Raw genomic sequence first — 14,168 nt, forward strand, 5'->3', positions numbered from 1 at the left:
GAAAATATTCACATTTAAGAAGCTGAAAAATGACATGAAATGTTTTTAACAATACGAACCTGATAAAAAAATATATACACAAATAACAGGAGATGCTTTCAGTTGTGTTTGGATTGATGTCATTGATAGTGAATTATTCAGTTAATTTGACTGTGTTTGTGCTTGATGACTCTTGTGTTCACTGGACCAGTTCTCTTCACCACAGCAGCTGCAGCATCACTGCAGTCAAACTGAGGGAGGTTTTTGTACGACCATAAATCACTGTGTGGACGTGCCACCAGTATGTGCACCGAGACAGTAATAATCTCCAGCATCTTCAGCCTGAACTCCACTGATGGTTAAAGTATAGTCAGAACCAGATCTGCTGCCTCTGAATCGAGATGGAGTTCCAGAGTAGAGAGTTGAAGTATAGTATATAAGAAGCTTTGGAGCTTGTCCAGGTTTCTGAAGATACCAACTGAGATCAGCATCAATATCTGAACTCCCTGTGGCTCTGATGTTCACAGTCCCTCCAACACTGACAGACATGACTTTGTCATTCTGAGTCAGGAACTTAGTGGCAGAAGACCCTGAAATCAGAGATTACATTAACTCTGTTAAAATAATCTGAGAAAAGAAGAGTAAAAAGACACTTTCAAGCCTCACAAACTCTCTCTCACCTCGACTCAGAAAACCCAGCAGCAGAAGCAAAGTGAGCGGCGACATCTTTGTGCAGCAGTTTTCAGTGTGAGACTGTGTGTGTGACAGGAGAACTTAAAGTGTTGGAGCAGCCGTGCAGAAAAGTCATGCAAACACACATTTGGATGATGCACCTGCTCTGTGTGTGTGAAAGTGAGAGAGAGGGCGAGGTGGGATTAAGAGCAGATTAGAGCTCCTCGTGTGGAACAAACATCTGTTTGTCTGTGGCACAAAATGAGTTTGATTTAATCTGAACCATGATTTTTATTCTCATCTTATTTAAGACACAAAACGCACTGTTTTGGCAACACAATGATTTAAATGATCCTCATATTTTTGAGAGATTATAATCCACACTGAGTCAAATCTACAGTGTGAAGTGTGTGTGGGGGAATAACAGAGTGAACGGCTGAGTGAGCAGCAGGTTTTTGTACGAGCTCTTCATGACTTTGTGTCACTGTGGTTCACTTTTGGTGGAGGAACCAAACTCATCGTCTCCTGTGAGTACGACAACTTTCTACTTTTACACATCTATAAACAAGTAAATATATGAAATATCAGTTATTTTTATTGATATAAAGTCTGTCTGATTTCATAATTCAGCCTCATGCTCTTTTAATTTTCTGTTATGGGTGTACTAATATAATATAATCTAATATATTCATGACATCAGTCGTGAACTTCTTAAATTTTCACGTTTCTGTCATTTTTCAGCTTCTTAAATGTGAATATTTTCGACTTTCTGCCATTTTTTAGCTTTTAAATGTGAATATTTTCTCGTTTCTGTCATTTTTCAGCTTCTTAAATGTGAATATTTTCATGTTTCTGTCATTTTTCATCTTCTTAAATGTGAATATTTTCTACTTTCTGTCATTTTTCAGCTTCTTAAATGTGAATATTTTCACGTTTCTGTCATTTTTCAGCTTCTTGAATGTGAATATTTTTACGTTTCTGTCATTTTTCAGCTTCTTAAATGTGAATATTTTTACGTTTCTGTCATTTTTCAGCTTCTTAAATGTGAATATTTTCACGTTTCTGTCATTTTTCAGCTTCTTAAATGTGAATATTTTCTACTTTCTGTCATTTTTCAGCTTCTTAAATGTGAATATTTTCATGTTTCTGTCATTTTTCATCTTCTTAAATGTGAATATTTTCTACTTTCTGTCATTTTTCAGCTTCTTAAATGTGAATATTTTCATGTTTCTGTCATTTTTCAGCTTCTTAAATGTGAATATTTTCATGTTTCTGTCATTTTTCAGCTTCTTAAATGTAAATATTTTTTCGTTTCTGTCATTTTTTAGCTTTTAAATGTGAATATTTACACGTTTCTGTCATTTTTCAGCTTCTTAAATGTGAATATTTTCACGTTTCTGTCATTTTTCAGCTTCTTAAATGTGAATATTTTCATGTTTCTGTCATTTTTCAGCTTCTTAAATGTGAATATTTTCTACTTTCTGTCTTAGACTTGACTTCAAACTTTAATGAGCATGTTTTAGTGTTGACTTTTTGTGCAGAAACACAAATTAAACCCAGACTCATAATCACATGTTGTCTGTGCTCTGTGTTGCAGCCGGTGCCATGGTCAGGCCCTCGGTCACTCTGCTTCCCCCGTCCCCTGAGCAGATCTCCGGGGGCTCGGCCACGCTGTCCTGCCTGCTGAGCGGCTACTCTCCTCAGGGAGCCGTGGTGAGCTGGGAGGTGGACGGCGCGGCGGTGACAGACGGCGTCCTGAGCAGTTTAGAGCAGGAGAAGAGCGGCAGATACAGCAGCAGCAGCAGCCTGAGTCTGAGCGCTCAGCAGTGGCTCAGAGGAGACGAGTACAGCTGTAAGGTGGTTCATCAAGACCACAGCCAGAGAACCAGTCTGCACAGGAGCCAGTGTCAGGCTTAGAGGACGGAAGCCTGGAAGCCTGGAGACGGGGAGATCAAATTAAAGCTTTGAGTTTGTGCTGTGAGTGTCAATAAATGTTTTTGCCAATAAATGTTGCAGTGATACAAAATACGATAAAGTCTCTCTGTGGTTTTTGTTGTTGAATCCAGTCCAACTTTATTTATAAAGCACTTCCAAGTGCTGTTCGTCATGATTCAGGTTTTTAATGATTTATGTGTTTAATATGTAGCAAAGAAATTAAAATATTCATATTAAAGAAGCTGAAAAATCAAAGACACATGAAAATATTCACATTTAAGAAGCTGAAAAATGACAGAAACATGAAAATATTCACATTTAAGAAGGTGAAAATTACAAATAGAAAGAATTCACATTTAAGAAGCTGAAAAATGACAGAAACACGTAAATATTCACATTTAAGAAGCTGAAAAATGACAGAAACGTGAAAATATTCACATTTAAGAAGCTGAAAAATGACAGAAACAGAAAATATTCACATTTAAGAAGCTGAAAAATGACAGAAACATGAAAATATTCACATTTAAGAAGCTGAAGAAGCTGACTGTGTTTGTGCTTGATGACTCTTGTGTTCACTGGACCAGTTCTCTTCACCACAGCAGCTGCAGCATCACTGCAGTCAAACTGAGGGAGGTTTTTGTACGACCATAAATCACCGTGTGAACACTCCACCACCATGTGCACCGAGACAGTAATAATCTCCAGCATCTTCAGCCTGAACTCCACTGATGGTTAAATTATAGTCAGAACCAGATCTGCTGCCTCTGAATCGAGATGGAGTTCCAGAATAGAGAGTTGATGCTCTGTATATAAGAAGCTTTGGAGCTTGTCCAGGTTTCTGAAGATACCAACTGAGATCAGCACCAATATCTGAACTCCCTGTGGCTCTGATGTTCACAGTCCCTCCAACACTGACAGACATGACTTTGTCATTCTGAGTCAGGAACTTAGTGGCAGAAGACTCTGAAATCAGAGATTACATTGATTTTGTTAAAATAATCTGAGAAAAGAAGAGTAAAAAGACACTTTTAAGCCTCACAAACTCTCTCTCACCTCGACTCAGAAAACCCAGCAGCAGAAGCAAAGTGAGCGGCGACATCTTTGTGCAGCAGTTTTCAGTGTGAGACTGTGTGTGTGACAGGAGAACTTAAAGTGTTGGAGCAGCCGTGCAGAAAAGTCATGCAAACACACATTTGGATGATGCACCTGCTCTGTGTGTGTGAAAGTGAGAGAGAGGGCGAGGTGGGATTAAGATCTCTGTTCCTCATCCTGCTGCTGAGCGTCTTTCTGTTCATCAGGAGACGCTCACTGCCCTCTGCTGGCGGTTATGGTGGATTACACATAATCCCACAGGATGCCCGTTTGATTTATCAGTGGTAAAAGTGAATCATTCTGAGGATAAATAATGTTGTAACTTTATGAACTCGCATGAGTCATCATTTTGAAATAGTATCTCGTTATTACGACACAGCATCCCATAATTGTGAGGTTAGGGTTAGTCTCAAAATGATGACTGAGCGTCTCATAAGTAATTGTAAAAAAAAAAAAAAAAAAAAAAAGATTTTTAAGTCATAACGAATACTTAACTTAAAATTAAAGAAAACATTTAATTAATTATTTAATTAAGTAATTAAAAAATAATTGTGAGATCTCAAAATGATGACTGAGCGTCTCATGAGTAATTGTAAAAAAAACAAAAAAACTTTGATTTTTAAGTCATAACAATGACTTAACATTGTATAAATATGAGAAAATAAGAAATTAAAATAAAAAAATATTCAATTAATAATGTAATTAATAATTTAATTAAGTAACAATAATTGTGAGATCTCAAAATGATGACTGAGCATCTCATGAGTAATTGTAAAATAAATTAATAGATTTTAAGTCATAACGATGACCTAAATATCTCATAAATATGAGAAACTAAGTCATTATGTTGAAATAGTATCTTATTACCATGACATCCCATAATTGCGAGATACCATCTCAAAATTATAACCGAGCATCTCATAAGTAATTGTAAAATAAATAAATAAATACATTGAGTTCAAGTCATAATGTTGACATAACATCTCGTAAATAAGAGAAAATAAGTCAGAATTTTGAAATAGTATCTTATTACCATGACATCCCATATTGTGAGAGACTTATAGTGTCCAGTATGGTGGACGAAACCTGACCTAATAATAAATAAATAAGTTACTAAATAAGTACAGGAATAAATAAATAAATACATAAATGTAGGTGGACAGAAATATAGAAATAAATGTAACGCATTTATTTAATTATTCATTTATGCATTTATTTATTCATGTATTTATTAATTAATTAATTAATTAATTAATTAATTAATGTATTTATTCATTCATTCATTCATTTATTTATTTATTAATTATTACGTCAGGTTTCGTCCTCCATAGCTCCTGTACCATTGTATGGGGCCACACCAGACCGTTTTTTCAATCACCTGCTGCAGGAAACGTTACTCCGCGGAGCTCTCTGATTGGTCAGCGCGACATTGGCAAACTCCTCCCCCTCCGCTCCTGTTGCTGTCACCGCAACCCGGCGGAGTGACGGAGCAGCGTCAGCAGGAGCAGCGGATAGCGGGGCAGCGAGCAAAGGGGTGCCGCTAAGTTGTCACGACAAGGTGAGTAAAACAAACCAGCCCACTCTGTGTGACCCACTTCTTCTTCTTCTGTCTTTGACGTTAGCTCCGTGTGTGTGTGTGTGTGTGTGCTTGTTGTCTCGCGCAGGGTAAAGAAAATGAGCCAGTTCAAGGAGCGCTTCGTGACTCTGCTCCACGAGAAGAACTTTGTCACGGAGCAGCTAGCGAAGCTGGAGCAGAAGACGGGCGTGAAGAGGGAGTATATCACCCTGGGTATGTGACCAGCTCCGTGAAAAAACACTTTAATTTGAATTTAAAACTGTTTTCGTCTACTTTTTAAAAAGTTTAACACGTCTTTCTCCGCACTCCGCCCCTCCCCGCACCGCCCCCCTCAAACACTGCTTTGTTCGTGTTAAGCTAGCGGAGCCCTGAAGCCCGGAGAGCACAATGACAGACATCTAACTCGTTTTATGACTTTATATCAGGCTATAACAGCAAATGCTATCATAAATGATGTTATAGATACTGTTGAATGAAGTGGCCTCTAATATAACACCACACCCACACCCCTCAGCTCCCTAAGGGTATTTTTATCTCGTCCTCAAATATCCAATGGTGGTGATTCAACAGGCAGCAGGATGTGTTCTCAGTTAGCTTCACGGGGAATGAATGACCTCTGACCCCCGGTGTTTAAACATAGGTGTCCCGGTGTAACACAACCTGAATATATGTATAATATATATAATGTTTTCATTTAAGAAGCTGAAAAATGACAGAAAGTAGTAAATATTTACATTCAAGAAGCTGAAAAATGACATAAACTACCAAATATTCACATTAAGAAGCTGAAAATGACAAAAAGTAGAAAATATTCACATTTAAGAAGCTGAAAAATGAAAGAAACATGAAAGTATTCACATTTAAGAAGTTGAAAAATGACAGAAACACGAAAATATTCACATTTAAGAAGCTGAAAAATGACAGAAACATGAAAATATTCACATTTAAGAAGCTGAAAAATGACAGAAACATGAAAATATTCACATTTAAGAAGCTGAAAATGACAGAAACATGAAAATATTCATATTTAAGAAGCTGAAAAATGACAGAAACATGAAAATATTCATATTTAAGAAGCTGAAAAATGACAGAAACATGAAAATATTCACATTGAAGAAGCTGAAAAATGACAGAAAAATGAAAATATTCACATTGAAGAAGCTGAAAAATGACAGAAACATGAAAATATTAATATTTAAGAAGCTGAATAATGACAGAAACACGAAAATATTCACATTGAAGAAGCTGAAAAATGACAGAAACATGAAAATATTCACATTGAAGAAGCTGAAAAATGACAGAAACGTGAAAATATTCACATTTAAGAAGCTGAAAAATGACAGAAACGTGAAAATATTCACATTTAAGAAGCTGAAAAATGACAGAAACGTGAAAATATTCACATTGAAGAAGCTGAAAAATGACAGAAACATGAAAATATTCACATTTAAGAAGCTGAAAAATGACAGAAACATAGAAATATTCACATTTAAGAAGCTGAAAAATGACAGAAACATGAAAATATTCACATTTAAGAAGCTGAAAAATGACAGAAACTAGAAAATATTCAAATTTTTAGAAGCTGAAAAATGACAGAAACACGAAAATATTCACATTTAAGAAGCTGAAAAATGACAGAAACGAGAAAATATTCACATTTAAGAAGCTGAAAAATGACAGAAACATGAAAATATTCACATTTAAGAAGCTGAAAAATCACAGAAACTAATTAAGTAATTGTTTCAGCTCTCGTGTCTTTTTAATAATCTCTAATAAATATTCTCTGATTTTGCAGCTTCTTGAATTTGGATCTATACTATTTCATTTTTATATATATTTGTGGACAAAACAAGACACTTGGAACATAATCTTTCAGTTTTTTTGGACATTTTATGGGCATGAACATAAACGTGACTAATTTTGTGTTTCACTTATATTTCATGGCATGGCCAAAAATATAAAATAAAAATTAATAATCATATATTGGTTGCCCTGACAGGAAAACCTGTATGAGTCGACCCTGACCTCTGATTTCAGTCGTATGAAGCCCAGTCTCAGTCTTAATTGGATTATATTAAAGTCCTGTTTGAGTTTTCGCCGCCGTGTGCACTAACATGTGCGTAAACACCACAATCAAAACTTAGAGAAGGTACACAGAGAACACAAGCCTCTGCCAAAGCTGCTCAACCTCCCACTGAGTCAATAAACTCCCTGTCTCACACGATTAATCATTGTTTTTGAAATTCATAACTCGCTGAAACACTATCTCCTTTGAGGTGCAAATTTTGTGGGTATAAAAACTTAGTTCTTACAGTTAATAAATCTCTTATTCCGTCTTGTTTATTGTCTACTTATTCAATGTTGTTAATCTTTCATATATTTATGCACACCGTTGTTTTAGCACTGTGTTTGAGATGGTTTTCCGATCTTTCACGAAAATCAACCAATGTAGTGCGCGATGTTAGCTAAGCGTGATTATTCTCTCCACGGTATCTCAAATTTTCACCCCCTAAAGGTGTGTGGAAGAGTACGAAAAATTGCTTCGCAAACCAGAACTTTTTAGTGAAAAGTTCTATAAAATAATGGAAGCGCGAAAAACCAATGCAATATGGCTCAGTGGCGCCCCCGCAGGTCAATCGCCTATGGAGCGGGCCGAAATTTAGTTGTGCGCAATTTCACAAAATTTGGTGGGAACATTGTCTCACCCAAGACGAACAAAAAATCCTCTTGAGACCGGGACCTCGACTTAACAGGAAGTCGGCCATCTTGGCGTTTCGCAACTTTCGTAACTGAACTTGCTAGTCTGAGCGCGTTTTATCCTTGGAACACGAAAAAACGGGTCAAATTGTACTAGACAAGATCAAAAGTTATCTGAAACTTTCGCAGATTCAAAGGGGCGTGGCCACGACAGCCATCGGAATTTTGGCAAAAACCATGAAAAACTCCATAGATTAAGACTAAGATCGGAAAACTCACGTCTTAAGCCGATTATTACATTTTTTTCATGTTTTTCATGCCTTATTCCGATTAAAGTAGTGTATTAGGCTGACTATTGTCTTAAATTTGGGTTGATATGGAAAACAAGCTGCTGCTCACGTTGTTCACAGTCGATGAAACTACCTCAGGCCACGTTGGCATCATTTTGTTCTGCTTTGCCACTCAAAAGTGTGCCACAAAAAAAGGAAATGAGTGAGATGCGGTGACCTACATTCAAACCCACTGTCCTCATCCAGGAAATGTGTCTGTTGGCAGCCAGCGACGGCAGTTTGCACATTTGCATTTAAACAGCCGACCTCAGCGTCACAATGGGTTAGTTTTTGGATGCTGTTTTTCAAATATTCCGTGGACAACTGCCCTGAATATGAACATTTAAGACATTCAAAGGTGACGTTTGTTTTATAAACACCACAAAGTCGAATGGTGAGCGTCAACAGCAGAAAATATCTGACCTTTGCACTCCAACCTGTCAATCCACTGTGCAGGTGAAAACATCCAAAGCCCTGGACGTTATGACAAAACAAAATGTCTGCTGGCTAAATATTCAAAGGTCCAGTGTGTAAGATTTAATGACATCTAATGGTGAGACTGCAAACTGCAACAAATAGAGAATTCTCTCATGACTACGCGATCCAGTTGCAAAGTCGGGAGTCGCCGTTAATGCGTCTTGGGCTAGCCACTCTAAGTGGGATACACGGATACAAAATGAAACATTACTATGTGTACGACATTTATTTTCGATACAAATAAGACATAAGTGTGATTTTAAAACAGTAAAAGTAGGAAATTCCGACTTCTGACTACAACTGGAATGCACCACAAGATGGCCGCCTCCATAAATCAAGAATAATCAAGCCTTACATATAAAAGGCTTAGTTTAAGGCTAAGAAAACCAAACAAATTTTATTTTAAAGCGATTTCACTCTCATGAAAACATATTAAGAGATCGTATTTACAATTTATGCAAATAAAAACGTTACACACTGGTCCTTTAACAAACACAGGCACTGTATAATATCTACTCATTTATATGTTCATTTATAAGATTCAGTCGTTAATTGAAGCTTACGTTGATCAGTTCATCCATTTCTAAATGACTCTGTGCAACATTTTGGATTACTAAGGGTTTTTTTTTTTAATTTGTACACCAAACAAGACATAATTTTTCATTATTTTTGGACATTGTATGGCCCAATCATTTGCTGCAGCTCTATTCAAATCCACTTATTGGGGGGTGGTGTGGTGGTGATGTGACACCTCACCAAACCGGCTCGCAAAGCAAACACAGCGATATATTCAAATGCAAATAACCGCTGTGTTCATCTGCTCCACTGCAGTTAGCAGAAGGTACAGCCCCACAGAGCACAGGTACATCAGTGATACTGTGGCGTTGTACCTGCAGCTGCCATAAAGATAGATGCAAAGATACGTTTCGTGCACGCTGATAGCGGCTAACGCTCACTGTGTGGTCACGGTGTACTTTGCCTCCGAAGCAGCCGCAGTTACAAAAGCGTCATCTGTTAAGCTGAGAAACTTCTCAAGTTCATGCTGACTCTTGGGACACACACACTCTCTCACTGTGGGTGTGTGTGTGTGTGTGAAGAGTTATCTGCTGACTGTAGAAGACAGAGCGCTCTCTCGGCTACACTTGGTCACGTAGCAGCTTAAACGAGTGGTTGTAGTCATACGACAGCCTTTGCGATTGCTTTTTGAAAGCTGTGTCACATGGAATGCTTTCATTTCTGTGCAGAACCACATTTCACCCTCAAGCCGGCTCTCATTTTTAATGATTTATCACTCGTCCCGTGTTGATGATTTGCCTATGCAAAGCACAACTAGATAAACAGTGTTTCCAGTTTGCTTCAGAAACAGAGAGCTGGACAGACGCTGGACAATTAGAGAATTAGATGTGAAGTGTGCTTTTAGTGCTTTGGATGACCTGTGTGTTTGAATTTGCACGTTTATTGCAGTTGAAAGTCGAGTTTTGCATCTATGCAAATCACGTATGGCGTGTATATGATCCTGCTTTTACAGCTACTGCGAGTCCAAGAAGGTCATTGTCATAGAGGCCTGTGACTGCTGTGAAGAGAATGTGAAAAAATCACCATTATGTGAAGAAAATGTTCACATGGAGAAATCAATCACTAATGTAATAAATGTATAGGATGATTTAAAAAAATAAATAAATGCAGTGTATTTACTGTGAATGTGGCTGCTTGCTTCTTGCTGCCAGCTCACCAGCAGGCCATTAATCCTCCCAGGGATTAAAGTAAGAAACGCTATGCTTCAGAGTAAGCTCTATTTTGTGTGTGTGAGTGTGTGTGAGAGAGAGACACTGTAAAACGGCATTTTCTGCCTTTTTTTAAAGTTCAAAATGTATATTTACATATAAAAATGTACATTAAGTCAGGTTATATTGGTTTATTATTCTTGACTGAGTGAAACTAGGGATTAAACCATTTCTTTTTCCATCTAAAACACCAACGACATGACAAAGAAGAAGAAAAGCCTCCAAACATAAACATGACCTCTGGATAGAAATTGAAACCTTTAAAAGACGTAGATTAAAATTGTCCGTTACGTTTGGCTCAAGCACAGTCACAAAGGCCAGGTTGTTAAATGTATTTTGTCTTGTGTTATTTGAAACCCACTGACATATTATTTTGGGAATCTTTCACCTGTGCTCGAAGTGAGTGATCCACACAGGAGTGTGATCTGTGAGCTGTATTTTTAAAAGTCCGCTCCTCCACACCAAGGATTTAAACACCAGTGTTTGACTTGACCCCTCCTAATCCTGACATCCTGGCGTTGACATTAGACGTTGTTTGTCAGGTCATGTTTAAGCCCCGCCCACCTCACCTCACCTCTCACCTCCTCCTCACCTGTCTCCCCCTGCAGGTGCTCTGAGTATCGTCGCCCTCTATCTGCTGTTTGGATACGGAGCCTCGCTGCTCTGCAACCTGATTGGCTTCATTTATCCCGCTTATTTCTCGTAAGTATGAAGTCACGTTTGAAACTCGTTAAAAATGTGCGAATTGTATGTACTGATGTTTTCATCTTCTCCTTTCGTTTAATGTTACTCTTAAATATGAGCATAGCGATTAACCAAAGCTGTCCTGTCGTCCACTCAGCATTAAGGCCATCGAGAGCACGGTGAAGGAGGACGACACACAATGGCTGACCTACTGGGTCGTTTATGGACTCTTCAGCCTCGTCGAGTCCTTCTCTGACATCTTCCTCTTCTGGTTTCCCTTTTACTACGCTGGCAAGGTAGGTCAATCTTTATTTATTTTAGCTTTGCTGCGGTGCAGCGTGTTTAAAGAGTAACTAAACCCCCTAATCCAGGTTAAAAATAGTGTATAAGGTTATCTAGTAATATTAGTCAGTGATCCAGGTCCAACTCTTGGTAATTTTGGTATAGCGTTGGGCATGTTAATGGCATTACCGTATGACGCATGGCCGATGTCATGTTTACATGACTACGGATTGTTAAAATGAGTCTCTAAAGTAACGCTAAACTTTAAAAACAGAGGCACACATACGCAGTACACAGGTTTGCTAATTATTTGTCGTGCTACCTGCTCCAGTTCCACTCCAGGTGCGCTAACGCCGCTAAAGGAGCTAACTGGTAAACAGTGCCTGGATTCCGAAAAACTGTTATTTTAGAGACTCATTTTAACAATCGGGAGTCATGTCAACATGGCGTCATGTGTGTCTTTTTCCGGTCAGTCGTCATGGGAACGCATCATGTTTACGTGACTCTCGTTTGTTAAAATGAGTCTCTAAAGTAACGCTAACCTTTAAAAACAGAGGCACACATACATGGTACACAGGTACCGCTGGTTATTTGTTATCGCTGCTCTTTTTTCTTTTAATAAACAGACCGCTCCAGTTCGACTAGGCCCACTAACGGTGCTAAAGGTGCTAACGGAGCTAACTGGTAAATGGGGCCTCGTCTCTGGTTCTGCAGCGCGTAAACCTGACGTTACGCGCGTCTTTTTCCGGTCATTCGTCATGGAACGCGTCATGCGTTAACGTCGACGCCTGACCGCGCGTGACGTCATGTTTACGCGACTCCCGATTTGTTAACATGAGGCTCTAAAATAACGCTAAACTTTAAAAAGAGACGTATACAGGGACGCTTGTTATTTGTAGCGTTGCTCTTTTTCGTTTAATAAACGGACCGCTCCAGTTCCACTGTAGGCGTGCTAGTGGTGCTAAAGGAGCTAATGCAGCTAACGGAGCCAACTGCTAAACGGCGCCTGGACTCTGGTGCCATGGCACGAAAAACTATATATTTTAACAATCGTAAAACATGACGTCTAACGTGGTATTTCACGTTACTGCATCGCAGAGAGAGTCCTCGCAAGCTCAGCGTGCTCCTGTTTTATTCGTGTATAAACACTGCTCCATTTGTTGTGTTTACAACATTCACAGTGTATTTCTGTCCGATAACTCCATGCCCACTTTTTGTAGATTTTTCAAAATCAGGCTATGGGGCAGAGTTAGCCTCAGACCAGGGCTTTAGTTACTCTTTAAACTTTAGTCTGCTGCTCACACTGTGAAACCACACGCTGTGTTGACTCACACGAGGTTTTTGACGTGTACAGGCCTCTCTCTCCTCACCAACCACAGACGTTTTCGGACAAGTTACGTAACGTTTAAAAATAAAGAAAACATCCTTAATGTGACTCACGAGGCACACTTCTTTTTCTTCGACTATAGGCATGTCTGTATGACGTTCAAAGAACTTAAATGAACAGAAACATGAACAACGTATTATGTGGCGTGTCATGTGGAAGAAGTACATTCAGTACATTTACAGTACAGTGCCTTGTAAAGCCTGCAAATCCTATTGATTATAAAGTATAAATAACTGTGGTTTGGTCATAAAGCTCTACATTAGTTCGGGAAATTAGTTTCTTATAATAAAGTGAATGAAGATTAGACCACAATATGAGACTCACTGACCTCCTACATCAGGAAGTTCTGGATCATTTATTGAAATTCACCTCATTTTCCGTTTCCCTCTCCGTGTCCAGTGTGTGTTCCTGATCTGGTGCATGGCTCCGGTGACGTGGAACGGCTCGGAGATCCTGTACAAGCGCGCAATCCGGCCGTTCTTCCTGAAACACCAGGCGACGATGGACAACATGGTCCACGACCTGAGCGCCAAAGCCAAGACTATAACTGACGCTGTTACAAAGGAGGGTGAGGCATCATTCACAGTCATTCAAATGTAGCCCGCAGGAACACATGTATTTTTATACCCTGAACACATATTCAATTGTATATTTTTTTTTTATTCTTTTCTACATAAAATATCCTGTATTTTTTTGTTTTCTCTGTTCAGCGATTAACCAAGTCCTCAAGGACAAGGAGCAATGAGACACATTGGAAGGCTTTGTGTTGTTTGTGTGCATGCATGCGTTCGTGTCGTAAGTGAAGAGTCGAAAGAGAGGCTGACTGTATGTGTTTGTTTGTTTGTTTGTTTATCCTCCCTCTTCCATGACGAATGACCATCATCGGCCGCGCTGTCATGAGGTGAAATGAAGCTTCACGGTCATTTTTGTGCGTCCACATAAGACAATCGGTGAAACTGTGACATTTTTATTGAGATCTTATTCTCTCTCTTTGTCTCTGTCTCTGTCTCTCTCTCTCACTTGAAGTAATTTTACAGAAGGAGGTTGCCTTATACTCTAACATTCTTTAAAAAATAATGGTACTTTTACATCTCACACGCTTGATTCTCACATGTTGCCAAGCAGAGTTTAAAGTCTGCTCGAACCGCTGGTGTGGTGTGGTTTTGGGATGACTTGTGTCTTTTTTCTTTTTTTTTTTGATATATGTCTTAATTTATCATCTCCTGGTTATGAAACAGTAAAACTGGAATCCTGGTGACATTAAAAACGGTGTC

At 38.7% G+C, this 14,168-nt stretch overlaps 1 protein-coding gene and 1 gene segment (V, D, J or C); both read left to right on the forward strand.

Moving 5' to 3' along the window:
- Positions 1 to 1,101: 1,101 nt before the first annotated feature.
- Positions 1,102 to 2,595, forward strand: LOC310929426 (Ig lambda-3 chain C region-like). The segment is given in 2 exons: positions 1,102 to 1,178; positions 2,249 to 2,595.
- A 2,544-nt stretch (positions 2,596 to 5,139) lies between these two features.
- Positions 5,140 to 14,168, forward strand: LOC310929509 (receptor expression-enhancing protein 5). The gene is made up of 6 exons (XM_083892291.1): positions 5,140 to 5,236; positions 5,343 to 5,467; positions 11,150 to 11,243; positions 11,383 to 11,521; positions 13,294 to 13,462; positions 13,605 to 14,168. Exons 2-6 carry the CDS (start codon positions 5,353 to 5,355, stop codon positions 13,637 to 13,639), a joined length of 552 nt encoding a protein of 183 aa, XP_083748417.1. The 5' UTR covers positions 5,140 to 5,236; positions 5,343 to 5,352; the 3' UTR covers positions 13,640 to 14,168.

The sequence above is a fragment of the Microchirus variegatus genome (assembly GCF_963457635.1).
Source record: "Microchirus variegatus genome assembly, chromosome: 7".
Lineage (NCBI taxonomy): Eukaryota > Metazoa > Chordata > Actinopteri > Pleuronectiformes > Soleidae > Microchirus > Microchirus variegatus.

Bases quoted from the DNA above. Each gene is read 5' to 3' on its own strand.
- LOC310929509 (XM_083892291.1), top strand. From the start codon at position 5,353: ATGAGCCAGTTCAAGGAGCGCTTCGTGACTCTGCTCCACGAGAAGAAC. The intron at 5,468-11,149 runs GTATGTGACCAG...CTCCCCCTGCAG, and splicing joins GAGGGAGTATATCACCCTGG to GTGCTCTGAGTATCGTCGCC. The intron at 11,522-13,293 runs GTAGGTCAATCT...CTCCGTGTCCAG, and splicing joins CCTTTTACTACGCTGGCAAG to TGTGTGTTCCTGATCTGGTG.